General features: G+C 33.4%; 1 protein-coding gene across 1 annotated transcript in view; it reads right to left on the bottom strand.

The window, feature by feature from the left end:
* The window catches only part of LOC135224520 (PAX-interacting protein 1-like), a 363,885-nt gene that overhangs the window by 29,145 nt on the left and 313,989 nt on the right, over positions 1 to 20,751 (bottom strand). Inside the window, exon 18 of the mRNA XM_064263576.1 lies at positions 14,023 to 14,102. Coding sequence (XP_064119646.1) covers positions 14,023 to 14,102 — 80 coding nt within the window. The remainder of the gene's footprint in view (positions 1 to 14,022; positions 14,103 to 20,751) is intronic.

The raw sequence follows: 20,751 nt of genomic DNA, 5'->3' as shown, positions 1-20,751 counted from the left end.
TCGACAAGATTTTAATTCAACCAACGCTTAAGAAGATTAAAGGAAGATTATCAGCGGGGTGACCTAAATTGGCTTGCCTGTGGATGGACCTCTTGGTATAAATACCACCTTTTCTGTTAACTTTTCTCATTCATCTACCTGAAGAGGAAGACAGCAGTCTCTGAAATATAGTACTTTTCTCTCTATATTTTTTTGGTGTTTTATATATATATATATATATATAGTATATATATATATATATATATATATATATTATAATATTTTGGAGCTACAAGTCCTTTAATATCTAATTCGCTCTCCCTCGGAATTAATATATTTTCATATATGCTTAAACCGAAGGGGAATTTTTTTCTCAATAATAGACTTGCCTGGACCCGGGTTCCATGGAGCCTTTCAAATCCAGGAATGTCAGTGAAGCTTTTACCTACTACACCACCGCAAGAGGTGGTGTAGTAGGTAAAAGCTTCACTGACGTTCCTGGATTTGAAAAGCTCCATGGGTTTGCGCCAGGGTCCAGGCAAATCTATTATCGAGAAAAAATTCTCCTTCGGTTAAGCATACATGACAATATATTAATTACGAGGTAGAGTGAATTAGATATCAAAGGACATTGTAGCTCGATATATGTATATGAATCATGGAAATGTGATATGACTATATATATATATATATATATATATATATATATATATATATATATATATATATATTTAATATATATATAAATTTATATTATATATATATATATATATATAATCTATTATATATATAATATATATATTACCTATATATACTATATATATATACTATATATATATATATCTATATATATATATATATATATATATATATATATATCTATATATATATATATATATCTACCCATACATATATAACATATAATATATATATAAATATATATAGATATATATATATTATTAATTATCTATATTATAATATAATATACACGTATACATATATAAATACTATATATAAATATATATATATTTTAATATATATATATATATATATATATATATATATATATATATATAAGCACAAATACCACAGTAAAATGATAGTCAGAAATCCAAGCGCTTTCGTCATTACTAAGACATTGTAAAGACGAAAGCCCTTGGATTTCTGACTATCATTTTCCTGTGGTATTCGCTTATTTAATAAGGTCACGTGCAACTACTGTGATTTATTAAACCCTTAAACGCCGACTGGACGTATTTTACGTCAACATTTTTGTCTCTCGGGTGCCGACTGGACGTATTTTACGTCGACATACAAAAGTTTTTTTAAAAATTCGCGGAAAAATACTTTTAGGCCTACCAGCCAAAAACTCTTGAATCACGCGCCTTGGGGGATGCTGGGAGTTCACGGATCAATGGTGTTGTTTTGTTTACAATCGTTACGCAGGCGCGCAAGCGCGAATTTCTTTCTTGCCGCACTAAAAAGTATCTGTGACACATCTCGGAAATTATTTCGTCACTTTGACATAATTTTTTACCATTTTAAATTAGCCGTTACATGGACTATTATATATGAAAATGTGCGCATTTTTATGTAGAATACGACAAAAAAATACTGATGATTGTAGCTTTTATCAGTTTTGAGATATTTTCATATAAATAACGATAAGTGCCAAAATTTCAACCTTCGGTCAACTTTGACTCTACCGAAAGGTGGTCGAAAAACGCAATTGTAACCTAAAACTTTTATATTTCAGTGATATTCAATCATTTAACTTAATACTGCAACTAATTGGAAGTCTCTAGCACAATATTTCGATTTACGGTGAATTTATGAAAAAACTTTTTCCTTACGTCCATGCGGTAACTTCCGAAAATAATCATACATGCGATTGTGGTAATGTTTGCACCATTTTAAATTAGCCGTTACATAAAGTTTTATATATGAAAATGTGCGCAATTTCATGCACAATACAACTAAAACAACCCATGGTTGTAGCTTTTATCAATTTTGAAATATTTTCATATAAAAAATGATAAGTGACAAATTTTCAACCTTCGGTCAATTTTGACTCTACCGAAATGGTCGAAAAACGCAATTGTAAGCTAAAACGCTTATATTCTAGTAATATTCAAGCATTTACCTTCATTTTGCAACAAATTGGAAGTCTCTAGCAAAATATTTCGATTTATGGTGAATTTATGAAAAAAATAACATTTTCTTTACGTCCGCGCGGTTCGGTAACTCTTCCGAAAAAAATCATACATGCGATTGTGGTAATGTTTGCACCATTTTAAATTAGCCGTTACATAAAGTTTTATATATGAAAATGTGCGCAATTTCATGTATAATACAACATAAAATAGTTGAAGGTTGTAGCTTTTCCCATTTTCGAAATATTTGCATATAAATCACGATAAATAGAAAAAAAACCACGTTCGGTCAAATTTGACTCTACCGAAATGGTCAAAAAACGCAATTGTAAGATAAAACTCTTACAGTCTAGCAATATTCAGTCATTTATCTTTATTGTGAAACAAATTCGAAGTCTCTAGCACAATATTTAAATTTATGGTGAATTTTTAAAAAAAAAACTTTCCTTCCCTCTGCACGCGGATTCTCCGCCACAAATCTCCGAAATGCGTAAGTCCCATTCTCGGAATATTTGCTCCGTTTCATATTAGGCATTTCATAGAGTTTTATATATGAAAATGTGCGCAATTTTATGTAGAATAAAATGAAAAATATTTGAAAGTTGTAGCTTTTCTTATTTCCGAAATAATTGCATATAAAAAAAAATATATATAAAAAAAATTCGACATTCGGTCAACTTTAACTCGTCAGATATGGTCGAAAAACTGCATTTGTAAGCTAATATTCTTACAGTATATTAATATTCAATCATTTTGTCTTCATTTTTTGAAAAGAAATTGGAAGTCTCTAGGACAATATTAGATTTATGGGTGAAATTTTGAAAAAAAATATGTGTTTACGTCTGCGCGTTACGAATTCATGCATTATTTTGCGATAATATTTTCTCTGTGTTGCTTTTATCGTTTTACAATTTGTTATATACCAAAATGATTGCAATTTAGTGTACATTACAACGAAAAAAAAGTAACTTGTTTTTTTTTTTCCTTCAACCGTTTTGTGCACAGCGCGATTTGAACCAATTATATATGAAATTTCGTTTTTTGCGCTATCATTTATCGCATTATTTATATATGATAATGATCATTTTTTTTCATTTCTGATGGTTGCATACTAAACTTCAGGCAATGACAAAAAAATGAGCCAGCCAAAAATGAACTCTTAATCTTCAAAACTAAGCGCGCTAATGATTTTTTTTGAAAAAAATATTTTTCCGCTCCCGCGCTCACTCTGAAACGTCTCTGGCACACGGAAGACATTTTTTTTTTTTTACCGCTTCGGCGTTTAAGGGTTAAGCATGTATATCTATATTCTATATTCTATATATATATATATATCCTATATCTATATCTATAATATATCCATATATATATATATATATAATATGTATATATATATATATATATATATATATATATATATATTATATACATATATATATATATATATATATATATATATATATGTATATATATATATATATATATATATATATATATATATATATATATATCAGGTGTCCCATAATCACAGAGGTCATATTGCTGACCTGACCGTGACCTCATCGTGATATAGGACCTGGGTTCGTTTCCCAGTATCGGACATCACAATTTCTTCAAAAATGTCTTTGAACTTCGATCTTAAGGCTTTGTAGTGACAAGCCTATCTAAAAAAGAGCAAAGAATTCAAGAAGTTAAGAGGGCATTGTGGCTATTACAGTTGCATATGTATCTGGTAAAAAAAGTGACCAGTTAGATTCTACATTATATAATATATATAACAGATATAATGTATATTATATATATATATATATATATATATATATATTATATATATATATATATATATATATATATATATATACAGTCGGCGCAAAAAAAAAAGTGAAACGACTTCCCTATATTAATTACTGTAATAAGCGTTCGGACTTTTCTTGCGATTTCCGCCCGAGAAGTATATATTTTCCCCAATTTATCGTTCGTCTGGCAGCCTGTATTGTCTCGCTGTTCGTACCATAAGTTTCTAATGCACTTCAGTGATACTCAAGCTGTCCCAAAGGTTGGCTGTCATTGTATGCGCTCCTGCCCCATTCACGCTTTCGTCACCGCTACATTTGGCGCTCTTGCGCGCTAGCTAATGAATTATGCTAAAACTTCCTTATCCTTGGTTAAGAAAGCAGAAATTGTGACCCTATGGAAAACTGGCAAGTCAATGTCAGCTATTGCAAGAGAGCTGGGAATCTCTAAAAAGCACCGTCTCATTGGTGGGAGTTGCAACCGCTCCAAAAGAGGAGGGAACCTTGGATTCATCACTGAAAGCGGAAGAAAGGGCTCAGGGCGGAGGCCACGAAAAACTACAAAAAGAACGGATAACATTTTAAAAAGGACTGTTTTTTTATGGAACATCCATCAATGCCAGCCAAAATTTTGAAGTCTCAAAACCCTGATCTTGCTTGTTAGGAACGTATCTGAAAACGGACTGTGCAACATCGATTGCAGAAAGACCTTGGTCTCCCATGTCGTGTTGCAGCAAAGAAGAAGCCACTCCTCCACTAAGGCCTATGAAAAAAAGGATGCGGCTTTTGCAGAAAATATTTGAAGTGGACTGAAAAGGATTGGGAAAGGGGAAAGGGTAGTTTTTAGCGATGAATCTAACTTCCACATTATTCGTAGTGCTGGCAAAAAATAAGTAGGAGGCCCCAAGGGATCTAACCGCTAGTGCATCAAAATCACAGTCAAGACTGTGAAACATCCAGCTTATGTGATGGTATGGGGATGTTTCAGCGGATATGGGGGTAGTGGGGGATTATTTTATTTTTTCTTCCCCCAGAGAGCACGACAATGAATGGAGAGATTTATGAAAAATGTCCCCTTTGGGAAAAATGAATTAGTCCCTTACAAGGAAACGTTTTGTTTTTTGTGCATGCGTGTATTTATGCAAGATGGAGCACCTTGCCACCGATTTCACAAGGTCACAAACCTTCTTAAGGAATTTAATATTCAGAAATTGGACTGGCCAGGCAATTCACCAGATTTAAACCCAATTGAAAATTGCTTGGGCTACATGAAACGGAAACTGAAGGCACTAGCAGATGAGAAAACGTCCCTCCCCAAATTGAAGGATGCCATCCGTAAATTTTGGTTTGAAGACATGGATGCACAATATTTCAAAGATTTAGCACATTCAATGCCAAGAAGGTTAAAAGCTGTAATAAAAAATAATGGTGGAGAAATGGTCTAAGTATTGAAAAAAAAATAATAAGTGACTAAAATTTTCCCGTTTTTTCCCTTTTATTTTCCTTTTTTTATATCATTGCTATGATTTGTTTACAAATGTAATGGGCGTGGTTTTTTTTTTGCGCCGACTGTATATATTTATATATATATATATATATATATATATATATATATATATATATATATATATATATATATATAACAGAGGAGTCTCCAAATCCGGAGAATGCATACTTCTACCTGTTACTATTAGGACAAGGGTACACTTGCAGAATTTGTGGAAGCAACAACTGGATTGGGATGATCAACTCCAGGAACCATTATAGAAGCAATGGGTCAAGTTATCAGAGGACTTGGAGAAATGTCTTAATATTTCCTTTCCTAGGAATACTAGCCTATGAGAGGGGGAGCGGGACTACTTACCCATACTCAGCAATGCCAGCGAGTCAGCAGATGGTTGTGTAGCATATAGAGTTAAGAACGAAAATTCTCATTTAATGATGATTAAGCCAAGAGTAGTGCCAAATGAAGAATTGACAGTTCCAAAACTTCAGTTGATAGCATTGTTAATAGCAGCAAGAATGGCTAAATTTATAAAAGAATCCTTTGAGAAGGATGAGTTTATTGAACTGTTCCTTAAGTCGGAGAGTAAAGTCACCCTAAGTTGGCTAGTTTTGAAAAGTGTTCTCCCTGTATTTGTGAAAAATATGAGTACAAGAAATAAACTCTTCAATTCCAGAGGCAGTCTTGTCCTATGTCCCTACGGATGATAATCCCAGTGGCTGGCTGGCATGTGGGAAAAGGACAGAAATGATATTGAATAGTTCTTTCTGGTGGTAGGGAACCCCTTGGTTAAAAAATTCCTCATGGGTTAGTGGACCACTTGTGCACAGTAGGGAGGAGAACATTTTGGTCAATACTGTCGGGGACAACCTGAATGATGATACTCACTTGCTGAATTGGGAAAGATTCAGCAAGGTTAAAAGGGTCTATAGGACCACAGCAAGGATCCTGTGATTTTCTTAATATAGGCAGTCCCGTTATCGGCTGACTCAGTTATCGGCAATCTGGTGTTATGGCGTTTGTCTACCCCCATAAAATTGGCAATTTATGGCGCCATTGGGGTGCTTGTGGCATTGATACCCGTTTATCGGCACCATAAATCGCCGAGTTTCAGTTAATGGCAGTTTTCGCTTATCGGCACACCCCCGGGAACGGAACCCCTGCCGATAACAGGGGACTGCCTGTAATTTTAGGAGTTCAACCAATGTGAAAAAACTGGTGAATTGACCTTGTTAGAACTCCAAAAGGCAAAGACTATTGTCCTCATACAAAAGGAATATGAAAGTTTGATGAAGGGGGCAAGAAAACCAAACCTAGCTCTCATACAACAGTTGAATCTTTCCCGGGACAATTAGGTAATAAGGTGTAAGGGTAGACTAGAACATGCACAGTTAACCGAAGCTACTAAGATTCCTTTACTACTGCCGAAGAGTTGCTATGTTACTTGGGTAATTATTAAAGAACGTCATGATGCTAAAGCTCAAATGGGTGTAAATGCAACTGTGGTGAGTGTCAGGCAAGAGTATTGGATCCCACAGATAATCATGGTGTTAATGCTCTAGATTACTCTACTATTTCTGATTGTGGGCAGTTAATGAATGAACCAACACCAATTGGGTGTAACTGTCTTTGACCTTGTATTCACAGATGTTACAGGTACTGTATCATGTGGAATAGGTTTCCTAGAAGGTTTATTTGATCATTGTTTGATTAAGGTTAATGTTGAGACGCATCAGGTTGTTCCTGATATAAGCTTTCAAGGTATAATTTAAATCCAAATCCAATATGGATGGTATTTACCACAATCTTACTGAGCTCAGGCGGAGCAATATTTATAGATGTCTGAATGTCATTGAGAGGAGAATTCCTTCTCATATCCCCAAGCTTGCCTACCAAGAAATATGAGAGGCTTCATCTCTTATGGAGGAACAATCAATTGGACTTTCTGTATGTAGTGTAATTTCACTGACCTAATAAGTCAAGCTCAAGTTGTGATGACTCTAAGGGGTAGTCTACTCTCAATCATCACTCTTTGGAGTTGACCCCTTCTAGGAAAGATGGAACACAGAAGACAGAACTTTTAGCTCAAGTCTTTCAGAGCTAACAGAGTGAGGTGTGGCCTTAGTTATGCTTTCCAAAGCCTAAGTTGTGTTCATGGCCTTCAGGTTTAAAGTAGTCAAAAACTTTGCTTCTGGACCTTGACAATTATGGTGGTCTGCCCTCCTAACACAATCAATCCAATCTCTTTTGAAAAGACTGCTGATTTCATTGCTCCTGAGATCACTGCTATTTTAGAAGATGAGTTGGACTTGTAAGTTTCCCATCTTTTTGGAGTATGGGAATGACTGCTGCATTACTTAAAGAACTAAGTCTTGTCATGCCCCCTCTGAATAGAGGCTAAATTAGATTAACCCTGCTTTATCTATAGCTTTCAAGAACCTGCTTTCCAAGCTGCTGTTCTGTCCAGGCCTTTTGAAGATAATTAACTGCTACTAGCATTATAGTTTGGGTTTCATAAAGATATTGGATCTTTCATTAACAATTCAAATGAAGTTTTAGTACCAGAACTCAGTGGAACTGTGCTGACAGCCAGTATAGTAACTTTAGTAATGTCATTATTATCTACAAGTACAGGTACTGATGATATGAGGGCTGGTCTGGAGAATAAACTGATTGCATGCATAGATAATACTAATCTTCTAACTGTTGTCCTTTCTCCTCACCTTTAGTCCGTGATTGCTGAATCTTAAACAGAGAGCTGGCACATATCCATGAGTGGAGTAGGCTTTGGGGCATGAAGCTTAACCCTTCTACAATTCAAAGTATATTAGTTGATCCAAAAAACTTGTCTTTGCATCATGATGTACATTTACAAGAAGAGGTTTTAAAAGTCAGTTAACTCTCTTAACATTTCCAGTGTAACTTTTGATAAGAAATTGACTTTTGAGAAAGATATACAGTCGACCCCCGGTATTCAAGGACTCATGATTCGCAGACCTTATATACCCATTATTCGTGGAAAATTCACTAATTTTCAGTATTTTTCACAGAGAAATATTCACGAATGACTGTATTTCAATATTTTTGTGAATACGGCATTCCCCCCGTATTCCCGGGGGATGTGTACCAGGCACCCCCGAATAGCTCAAACCCGCGAATAGTTAGAACTCCCTTCTAAAAATACCTATATCTGCCTATCTTGAAAGTTCAAATAACAATTGTATACTTAAAGTATCATCCAAGTCTCATGAATTGGAAGTATTATTAATATAATTTCAAAGTCATCTTGAACATTTACATTAGAAATATATAAACAGTCACACAGAGAGAAAGAGAGAGAGAGAGAGAGAGAGAGAGAGAAGTTATCCTTAATTAAAAGAGTGAAATGGATAGATTATTGTATTTCTTTAAAATAATATCACATAATATGAATTTTGTAATTACAGTTATATTTATATATTATTTGAAAGTATTAAAAACATATAGTACATGTACTATAAAAATTTTCGAGTCTCAGGAGAGAGAGAGAGAGAGAGAGAGAGAGAGAGAGAGAGAGAGAGAGAGAGAGAGAGAGAGGATTTTAGATGTATGAACATTTGGTGGCAACAACACAACAGCTTCTCCCCCTCCAGTGTCAATTACTTTATATATTTGACAGCTTTAGTACCTGGAGTTAGAGAGAGAAGACTGGGATTTCCTTCATTCTTACATAATTTTTCAAATTTATACACTAAAATCTTACTAATTCACTTTAATATTTTCTTTAATAAATTGATATTATTGCTGTATACATTAATATTAATATCTGAAAATAGTAAATCAATTATTTATCATACAAAAAAAATGATTATTTTTATTGTTATATGATATAATTTAATCTTATTAAACTTACTAATATTTGAAAATTAGTAAATCATTTTTGTACCATAAAAATGCATTTAGTCATGAAAATAACATCAAAATACACTAATTAGTGGTGATTTTTGCTGGAAAATCCTGCGAATAGGCGAATCCCACACAAATAATGGGTAGATATGGTCCAGAGAGAAACCCGCTTATCAATGAATCCGCGAATTCGGAGAACATGAATACGGGGGTCCACTGTAAATGCACTTCTTGTGATGAAACTATTAAAAAAACTCATGTATAAGCATTTTTAGAAGGGTTTTAAGTATTCGCGGAATTCAGCTACTAGCAGGGGGGTCTGGTATCCATCCTGAGAATACGGGGGTGCCTAACACTGCTTCTACATTACTTAAACTGTTGGTATCTAGTAGAAATGTACCCAAAATTTTGGGATAGGCGTTTCAACTTTTTTCTTCCTTATTTGGAGTACTGTTGCCCAGTGAGGTCTTCCTGAACTGAATCTCATCTCAGTCTTAGACGATTATGTCTTCAGTCAAGTTAATTTTGCTAACTCTCAATGTAGATTTGTATCAAAGACACACAGTGAATTCATAAAGTTTGTTGCATAAAATGTACTAGCAGCAAGTATCCTCTGCACTCTCCTTTAACTGACTTAGTTGTTTTTGCTGTTTAGTTTTATATAGCCTACAATTAAAATTTATTTTTATATAGCCTACAATTAAAATGTGGAATAATTTGCCAAGTGTAGTTGTAGAATCTTCTGATCTCAAATATTGATGTGAAGAGCAAATTCATTCCTGCTCTCAGCTTTTCAGGTTTACCAATTTTGTCTTCTATTTGCTCATACAGGCAGTCCCCGGTTTATGACGGGGGTTCCATTCTTCAGACATTCGTAAGCCGAAAATCACCATAAAGCAAAACAGTTGAAAATCATAAAAAATCCTAAGAAAACCTTAATTTTAATACTTTGGATGTATTGAAAATTACATTATATTTCCGTGAATAAGGCGACCTTTAAATCCTAAAATTCACCACTAAAATCTGGCATCATCTTATACTACAATTCTAAAAATCAATCCTTGAATTCTAAGATGTGTAGCAGGCTAGCCCCAGCCTCTATGTTATATAGCCTAACCACCAACATAGATGAAAATTCACATTATGAAATAAACTGATAATAAAGGTAATAAAACCATTTTTACCTTATATATTATTGGCATACCTTCATAAAAAATAGCCTATTCAAGGAATAATTCTCAATCAATGAAACAAACGTTTACCTACGCGATCCCAGCTGAGAAAATGTTACAGTTGCGCTCACAGAAACCTTTACCTTTTGGTAACCTTTTAGAAATTTCAATGATAGTATAATTACGGTAGTAATAACATTTAGGATAACACAATATTCATTTCTTATTAAAATTTTCACATACATATCACAAGATTCTGGTTCTGGCAAGTTGACTTCGGCTTCATCGTCTATATCATACAAATCATCTTTGGTACCATCCAGCCATTTCTTAAATGATTTTATGACACCTATTTTCACGTTCCCCCATGCTTTTATGATACAAACGAAGCAAACATCAAGTGAGGCAGCACACAAAACTGCTTTTAACTGTTTAGAAACAATTTAGTCAAATGAACAAGAATTGTATATGACAACTATTGTTCGCTATTGTGTTGTTATTAGCAGTTGTTTGAGAATAATGATGAAATGTAAACAAAATAATGGTTTCCCTTTTAGCAATACCTGTATGAAAAACATGATATAGAATTGGCTTTGTTAAATCCAGCTTTGATCATTTACAAAAGGAATGTATTTCTGAATTAAGTTCCATTCGGCAACTAAAGACAGTGATGATATCGGTAAAACACAATCAGCTGATTGTGTTTGATTAAAATTGATTACAATTATTATTATTTTCAATACAACTATTATTCAAATTTTGTAAGTAGATATCTATCAGTGTAACAACCTGAGGCAATAGTCTGGTTCTCTCTCGCTCTCTCTCTCTATTTCATCAACTGTACGTAATATACTAATGATACTCCACCATCCTCCATTAAAAAATTCCAATAATTAGAATTCTGAATGAAGCGATTATTGTAAACGTGTAATGACAAAATAAACCAAATTGAGAAACAGCTGATTGCCGACGTCATTTACCGTAACTATCGAGAGTTTATTAGGGGCTCCGTTAAAATTTTCAAGTTGTTAAACCCTGCCGATTCTCAATGGTGGCTTTCATAAGTAAATATAAAATACATTTTTGTTCATCCCTCATGCAACAGAGATCTCAAGAAAGAATACTAGTAAATTAAAGCTGCAGGTTATTGCCGATGCAGAATAAAACAAATAACAGCCAGGCGGAAGTGATGTTAGAAACTGGAGAAATCACACCTCATGCTTATACAATGACCTAATATGTGCACATTTTCAACAAAACTTTGTTAATTTACAATAAAAGGTATCTCCGAAATACGTATATCTCTTCTAACAAATAATGGCAATGAAGATATCGATAATACTCAAATCAGCCAAGATTTTGAGAATGTAAACAATATTAAATGCAAATGATGTACATGATGATGTTTATATTCTGTAATACTGTAATTGGATACGACTAGCAAAACCACCTTTGTTTATGTCATTATTATGTATCATAAATATAGTTGTACTATTCAATTTTTGCAAATAATCACTTTTCTTCAAAAAACATTTTGGTTTTGTAATTTAGAAGTCGTCCTATGCTACAGATATGAGATAAATTTAAGAAAATTTGCCATGATTTTTTTTACTTCATCTTATATAAAGTTTGTCTTATACACAGAAATATATGGTATTTTGTGTTTTTCATAAAAAAACTTCAATTATTGATTACAGTAGACCCACAGTATTCACGGGGAATGCATACCAGACCCCTCCCTACAAATAGCTAGAATCCGCGAATACTTAGAACCCCTCTAAAAATGTTTAAAATTGATATGAAAATTCAGTAATTTGTGGATACTTATCATAGAAAAATACTGCGAATACACGAATTTCCCGCAAATAATGAGTATATGAGGTCCACAAGGAAATCTGCGAATCTGGAGTAGACTGCATTTTGCCTTTTTTGTCATATTTCTTCTGTTGGATTGGTGTCATAAGTGCCGTAACCCTGAAACATGCTTCATAAACCTGGAAACAATTTCTGATCAATATAAATGAAAAACACTGTAACCTCGGAATGTCGTAAGCCGCAACCATTGTAAACTGGGGACTGCCTGTATTTATTTATGACTTTTTTCCTGTAGATTGTCTCTCTCTGCAAGCTGATTTCCTTTGGAGCCCTCTTGGGTTTATAGTTTGTTGGCACTGTTCATTACTTTAAGCCGAAGATTTAGAGAAAGATTTGTACACAAAGTATACCAAAAAGGAAATTTTTCATACACTCAAAATCACTGATTCCATTAAACTAGTCTTGTCATAATACAAATGTAAACAAACAATACCACAAGTGCAAGAGAAAATGATATGGCAAGGGAGAACACAAGATACTAGGTAATAGCTTGTGGTAAAAAGCACTTCAAGTATCAAAGAAATCAAAATGAAATTTAAAAAAAGGAAACCAACCTAATGATTTTTGCACATTTCAAGAGTAGCCAAGCAGCATTCAAGTACCTAAAGGTATTTGAATAAGAGTGCGTGCAAGGGCATTAAAACTACCAGAAAAAGTTAGAAAGTTACCCTTATCATGGATGATATATACCTTAATAATTCACAATGTTGCCTGAGGTGCTTGGAAGGAACCAAAGGATTTATGAATTATTTTGTCCAACCCCAAGGACTTGGGTAAGGAGGGCCAACTTCCTTCCAGGTTAGGAGTGGGGGTAACCAAGAAGGAAGTGATAATGGACACAAGTCTTCATCTGTCAGCACAACTCGATTCCCTGGCAGACAGTTATTTAAAGAAGTCACTGAAATAACACAGGTCAGTCCAGAGGCCGGTTCCTCTACATATGGGGGTACAGGCACACCTCAAATTTTGTTTATGGATCATAACTGAATATCATTTTGCTTTCTAGCTTGAACTGCAGAGAACTGAAAAGGAAGAGCTTGTAAAGAATGATCAAGGGGACAGGAAGAAGGTTAGAAGGATAGGGAATCGACACTGTTATATAGGGCTGATCATGAGGGTTTGCCAGGAACACAAAGTAACTATCTAGGACTGCCTGTTCTTCGACAACCTATTCCACATTGGAGTAAAATTCTTTAACAGGATGTTTCCAGTTCCACTTTGCTTCTTTCCAGTTCCTGTTCTTAATGTACAATTTCATTATTAAACCAACTGTTAAATAAATGTAGCAATCTTCAGTGAAATATTCTTTAACAATGCATGTCAAACATTGTGTGCTTGTCACACGTAGTCAGACAAACGATTCACTCAATTATTCCCACAATAGCTAGTGCCAAGAATTGTCTTACTATTTGACAAAAGGCAGAACTGCAGTAACCAAAATTCTTCCCAACAGCCACTATGGTGGCTGAAATCTAAGTGAGCCATAGATGAAGGAGTCACTTCCTCAAAATTGATAGTAGTTATATGAATGTTAGGTAAGCTTCACGAAAATAATCTAAATGAACTTGCCCCAGAAATCAAAAGCATTAAATTGCTAAAATCAAATATGTAAAGGTAGTGATGTAATGGACATTCAATAAAATCTATTGCAATATACTTACGCAATGATTCTCGGAGGAAATCTCGTACCAAATGAGAATCAGAGATAGCTGCAATAATTAGGTACTGATAAGATGCATCCCTGAAATATAATGAACATCTATTACTAAGACAATCTGGTTTACTTTAAAAACTAGTTTAAAAATATTTTTGTTTTTTACATACTTGATAACTTTCAGACTTGAAGACCAATTGGGTATCAAACTCAATACCAAATTACTGCCTGAAATGTCATATTCCATAAAAACCAAAATCTATTTTTTTTTATATACAAACTCAATAGCATTTATGTAATACTTATATAGCCCATTTGTTTCAAATGAGAGATATATATATATATATATATATATATATATATAATATAAATATTATATATATATAAGCAAATACCACAGCAAAATAATAGTCAGAAATCCAAGCGCTTTTGTCTTTACTCAGACATCGTCAAGGAGTTAATGAAGTACAATTGGAGATAAAGGTCTCAGGTACAAAACAAGATCAAGAATACCAGATGGTTAATTGTCAAAAGGGTAAAAATTAAAAGAGATAATCCACGATTATTGGATATCACACGGTCACAAACCTAACCGAAACTACAAACATGTAAAAACTGAATATATTAATTTTGTTGCTTATATTTATCTACAACTTTTTTCATAATGAAAGCATCAAGTTTAAATAAACCAAGACTTAAATTTAGAACATTTCTATTAGTATTTGACTTGATGAAACAAGATTCAATGATATTCCTTTTAACTGTGTCATTACATGGGATTAAGGCTCTTGCTTGACTCCAGTTAATAAGATGGTCTAAATCTCTCATATGTACGAATAACGCATTCAATATTTGCCCAGTTCTCACAGAATATTGATGTTGCTTGAGACTTTGTGAAAGAGATTTACCGGTCTGTTCGTAATAGACTTTATCACACCTTTTGACAATTAACCATCTGGTATTCTTGATCTTGTTTTGTACCTGAGACCTTTATCTCCAATTGTACTTCATTAACTCCTGGACGATGTCTGAGTAAAGACGAAAGCGCTTGGATTTCTGACTATTATTTTCCTGTGGTATTCGCTTATTTATGAAGTCACATGCATCTACAGTGATTTTATAAGCATATATATATATATATATATATATATATATATATATATATTATATATATATATATATATTATATATATATATAATATATATATATATATATATATATATATATATATATATATATATATATATATATATATATATATATATGTATATATATATAAACAGAGGTACCTCAACATATGAAATTAATCCATTACGAGGCGGCCTTCGTAACCTGACCTCATTGTATCTTGAACCGCATCTTACATGTAAATTGCCTAATTCGTTCCAAGCCCTACAAAAACACTCCAGTAAATTTTATAATAAAACTAAATTGACCAATACACAATGAAATACATCAATTTGGACCATTCAATACCTAACAATACGTACTACTAATATGTACCCGTAAATAAAGTGTATTAGTGTACGTGGTATACAAGAAATACTGTACGTACATACATATGTATGTAGTAAACTGTGGAACCTTACCTTTCGAGTGAGCCTATCTCCGAAAGTAGCGACAGAGGAGGAGGACAAACAGCAGAAAATTTATTAAGTTTTACGTACACTTAACTTAACGAAACACATTAAAAATGTCAGGAAACAAACTAAACTTTACAAAACACATTAAAAACCAAATAAACCGTAAACACTTTAAACTTTACAAAAAACATTTTTTAAAAATTAATTTTTTTTTCTTTTTTTTATTTTAAATTTTTTTTTCTTTTTAAACCTTACTTTTTTTTTCTTTTTTTTTTTTTTTTTTTTACAAAATTTCAATTTCTTCACCACCGAATGGATGCCAGTGCGTTTACGGAATTTATTAAACCAACCCCGAGAAGCCTTGAAGTCTGGGGTTGCCGTCGATGTCCCTTCTCCTCCGTCGTCTTCGGCCTGGGCAATCAAATCGCCGAAAATAGCGCTGGCCTTGTGGCAGATTGCTGTCTCAGTTATTGTATTGCCAGATATTTCTTTGTCCTCAATCCATAGAAGAAGCAGCCTCTCCATCTCATCATGCACGTGGCTCCTCTTGTTGGACAAAATAGTCACGCCCTTGGAAGGTGTAGCTGCTCTGATGGCTTTCTTCTGCTTAACCCTCTAACGCCGAAGCGGTAAAAAAAAAATTGTCTCCCGTGTGCCGGAGGTGTTTCAGAGTGAGCGCGGAAGCGGAAAAAATATTTTTTTCAAAAAATCACAGAGCGCTTAGTTTTCAAGATTAAGAGTTCATTTTTGGCTCCTTTTTTTGCCATCGGCTGAAGTTTAGTATGCAACCATCAGAAATGAAAAAAATCATCATTATCATATATAAATAATGCGATATATGATAGCGCAAAAACAAAATTTCATGTATAATTGTATTCAAATCGCGCTGCGCGCAAAACGGTTAAAGGTAACAAGTTACTTTTTTTTTCGTTGTAATGTACACTAAAGTGCGATCATTTTGGTATATAACACATTGTAAAACTATAAAAGCAACACAGAGACAATATTATCACAATATAATGCATGAATTCGTAACGTGCGCACGTAAACAAATATTGTTTTCAAAAATTCACCATAAATCTAAATATTGTCCTAGAGACTTCCAATTTCTTTCAAAATGAAGACAAATGATTAAATATTACTATACTGTAAGAGTATTAGCTTACAATTGCAGTTTTCGACCATATCTGACGAGTTAAAGTTGACCGAATGTCAAATTTTTTTTATATATATATTTTTTATATGCAATTATTTCGGAAATAAGAAAAGCTACAACCTTCAAATATTTTTTGTTTTATTCTACATAAAATTGCGCACATTTTCATATATAAAACTCTATGAAATGCCTAATATGAAACGGAGCAAATATTCCGAGAATGGTACGTACGCATTTCGGAGATTTGTGGCGGAGAATCCGCGCGCGGAGGGAAGGAAAGATTTTTTTTTAAATTCACCATAAATCTAAATATTTTGCTAGAGACTTCGAATTTGTTTCAAGATGAAGATAAATGACTGAATATTACTAGACTGTAAGAGTTTTAGCTTACAATTGCGTTTTTTTACCATTTCGGTAGAGTCAAAGTTGACCGAACGTGGTTTTTTTTTCTATTTATCGTGATTTATATGCAAATATTTTCAAAAATGAGAAAGCTACAACCTTCAATTATTTTTAGTTTGTATTCTACATGAAATTGCGCACATTTTCATATATAAAACTTCATGTAACGGCTAATTTAAAATGGTGCAAACATTACCACAATCGCACATATGATTTTTTCGGAAGAGTTACCGCGCGGACGTAAAGAAAAATTTTTTTTTTTTTCATAAATTCACCATAAATCGAAATATTGTGCTAGAGACTTCCAATTTGTTGCAAAATGAAGGTAAATGCTTGAATATTACTAGAATATAAGCGTTTTAGCTTACAATTGCGTTTTTCGACCATTTCGGTAGAGTCAAAGTTGACCGAAGGTTGAAATTTTGGCAATTATCATTATTTATATGAAAATATCTCAAAACTGATAAAAGCTACAACCATGGGTTGTTTTTAGTTGTATTGTGCATGAAATTGCGCACATTTCCATATATAAAACTTTATATAACGGCTAATTTTAAAATGGCGCAAACATTACCACAATCGCATGTATGATTTTTTTCGGAAGAGTTACCGAGCGGACGTAAGGAAAAAGTTTTTTCATAAATTCACCATAAATCGGAATATTGTGCTAGAGACTTCCAATTAGTTGCAAAATTAAGGTAAATGATTGAATATTACTAAAATATAAGAGTTTTAGCTTACAATTGCGTTTTTCGACCATTTCGGTAGAGTCAAAAGTTGACCGAAGGTTGAAATTTTGGCAATTATCGTTATTTATATGAAAATATCTCAAAACTGATAAAAGCTACAATCATGAGTATTTTATTGTTGTATTTTACATAAAAATGCGCACATTTTCATATATAATACTTCATGTAACGGCTAATTTACAATGGTACAAAAATTATGTCAAAGTGACGAAATAATTTCCGAGATATGTCACAGATACTTTTTAGTGCGATAAGAAAGAAATTCGCGCTTGCGCGCCTGCATAACGATTGTAAACAAAACAACACCTTGACCCGTAAACTCCCAGCATCCCCCAAGGCGCGTGATTCAAAAGTTTTAGGGTGCTAGGCCTATAAGTATTTTTCCGCGAATTTTTAAAAAAACTTTTGTATGTCGACGTAAAATACGTCCAGTCGGCACCCGAGAGACAAAAAATGTCGACGTAAAATACGTCCCGTCGGTGTTTAAGGGTTAAGGATAATGCCTATCGTTGAAGGTTTTCGGCTGTATTCCTTAGCGATCACACTCAACCGCATGCCAGCTTCATACTTTCTTATTATCTCCATTTTTGTCTGCATAGAAAGCATCCACTTCTTTTCGTGAACTGCAGCAACTTACTGTATACTGTATGTGATTGAGTTATGTAGTATACTAATTAAGTTCTCACACAACACGATAAAGTAACACGAATTTACGTTGATAAACGAAATCGTATATGTGAACAAACAAATTCCGCATGCGTACAATAATGCTGGTGCGAAGCAATGGCTGAAGAAGAACGCCTTTACGTAGACCACGATGGGAGAGATGCTGACCAATAGGAGAGCAGATCTTATGCCGGTGAATAGCATCAGGAACCAATGGGAGAGCGGGAGGATGGTGGCGAGTCTACTCAGTTGGCGGCGTGCGAGTTTTAAAATTGTTAACAGTGGTCTGGGCGAATCTCGGGACTTTACAGCAACAACCTTTTGTATCCTGAACTATTTTCGTATGTAGAGCAAAAAAATCTTCATATTTGCTTTCATAACTCAAATTTTTCGGAAGTTGAGCCTTTCGCATGTTGAGGTGCCACTATATATATAAAGATATATATATATATATTGGTCATTTCAGCTCTATTATAAGATTTACTGGGGTGTTTTTGTAGGGCTTGGAATGAATTAGGCAATTTACATGTAAAATGTGGTTCAAGATACAAAAAAATCAAGTTACGAAGGCCACTTCAGAATAGATTAATTCGTATCCTGAGGTACGAACTACACTATATATATATATATATATATATATATATATATATATATATATGTATATATATAATCTATAAATAAAGATAAATGCCACGAAGGAAAAATAAACAAAGGAGGTCTGCAAGATCTTTCGACTTTAAAAGTCATTTACTGAGCAGATACTGACATAAATACGAGAAAAGACAATACAAGAAGGTTCGTATAACTGACAGATAGGGATTATAAAGGGATTAGTACCTAGAGTCCGACACACCTGGAAGATAAGAAACCTTCCCAAACAAGCATAAACAATGGGTGCAATTAAAGGTTTAAGACAATCATCTCAGATACAATTTCCAGACAATTAAAGGATTATAGGTGACAGCTATTCGGAACTTGGTAAACAAAACCATATTCAACAATACATGACAGACATACATTACAACAAAATTTAATAACTCTAAGGCAACTGATTTTTATTTAAGTCAGTAATTATATCTTTGAGGTCATTCTTAAACATGTTACAGATACAAGGGTCTAAATGAAAAAGGCCACGACTAACATTGAAATTAAAATGAAAAGTTAGTTGTATTAAAGCAGATTCTAAAAGATTTCGTGATAAGACATCTCTTGACCATGCAATTACTGAACTATCAATCCATTTAATTCGGTGGTTGTTTTCACTTAAATGAATGAATAATGTATTAGATTTTTGCCCAGTTTTTACAGAGTATTTATGCAGGCTTAGCCTTACTTCTAAGCCTTTGCTGGACTGTCCGAGATAGAATGAGGGACAATCCATACCTGGAATTTTATATATTATGTTGTTGCTTTCTCTGGGGCCATTTTTTATTAACATTCATTTTAGTGTGTTATTATAGGAAAAAACAAGGTTGACATTAAAAGCTTTTAACAATGGTTTAATGGTTTCAAATCTGTTAAAATAAGGCAAACTGAGAATGTTCTTAGAATTTTCTTTCTGCGTGTTATTTACAGTATAAAACTTTTTGTGGGCTTTATTATAACAAATGTCTAATATATGTGAAGGATAGCATAAATCTTTCCCTATTTTTCTTATGTATTCAATTTCTTAATCCAAATATTGTGGACTGACAATTCGCAATGCTCGTAAAAACATAGAGGAAAAAATTTATATTTTTATATTAAGATGGTGGCCTGAGAAGAAATGAACATAAGTTAAGTTGTTAGTCGGTTTCCTATAAATACTGAATTTACATTGAAATGGTTCTCTATGTATCAAAACGTCTAAGAAAGGGAGGCAATTGTCTTTTTCTAATTCTAGAGTAAACTTAATCGATGGTACCTGGTTATTTAATTTAGAGAGTAAATCATTTACATCAATACCGACAGGAAGAACAGCTAAACAATCATCAACGTAACGATACCACTTTACATGAATATGAATGATATTAGGTAAGTAGCGTTTTTCAAAGAATTCCATATACAGGTTTGAGAGTAATGGTGTTAAAGGATTTCCCATTGCCATGCCAAAAATTTGTTGATAAAATTCACCATTGAATATAAACTTACAATCACAAATGCACAAACTCGTGAGTGAAATAATGTGACTTATAGGTAG

The sequence above is a fragment of the Macrobrachium nipponense genome, chromosome 12 (assembly GCF_015104395.2).
Source record: "Macrobrachium nipponense isolate FS-2020 chromosome 12, ASM1510439v2, whole genome shotgun sequence".
Classification (NCBI taxonomy): Eukaryota; Metazoa; Arthropoda; class Malacostraca; order Decapoda; family Palaemonidae; genus Macrobrachium; species Macrobrachium nipponense.
The sequence above is the reverse complement of the archived record's forward strand: the minus strand, read 5'-3'. Positions and strand labels throughout refer to the sequence as shown.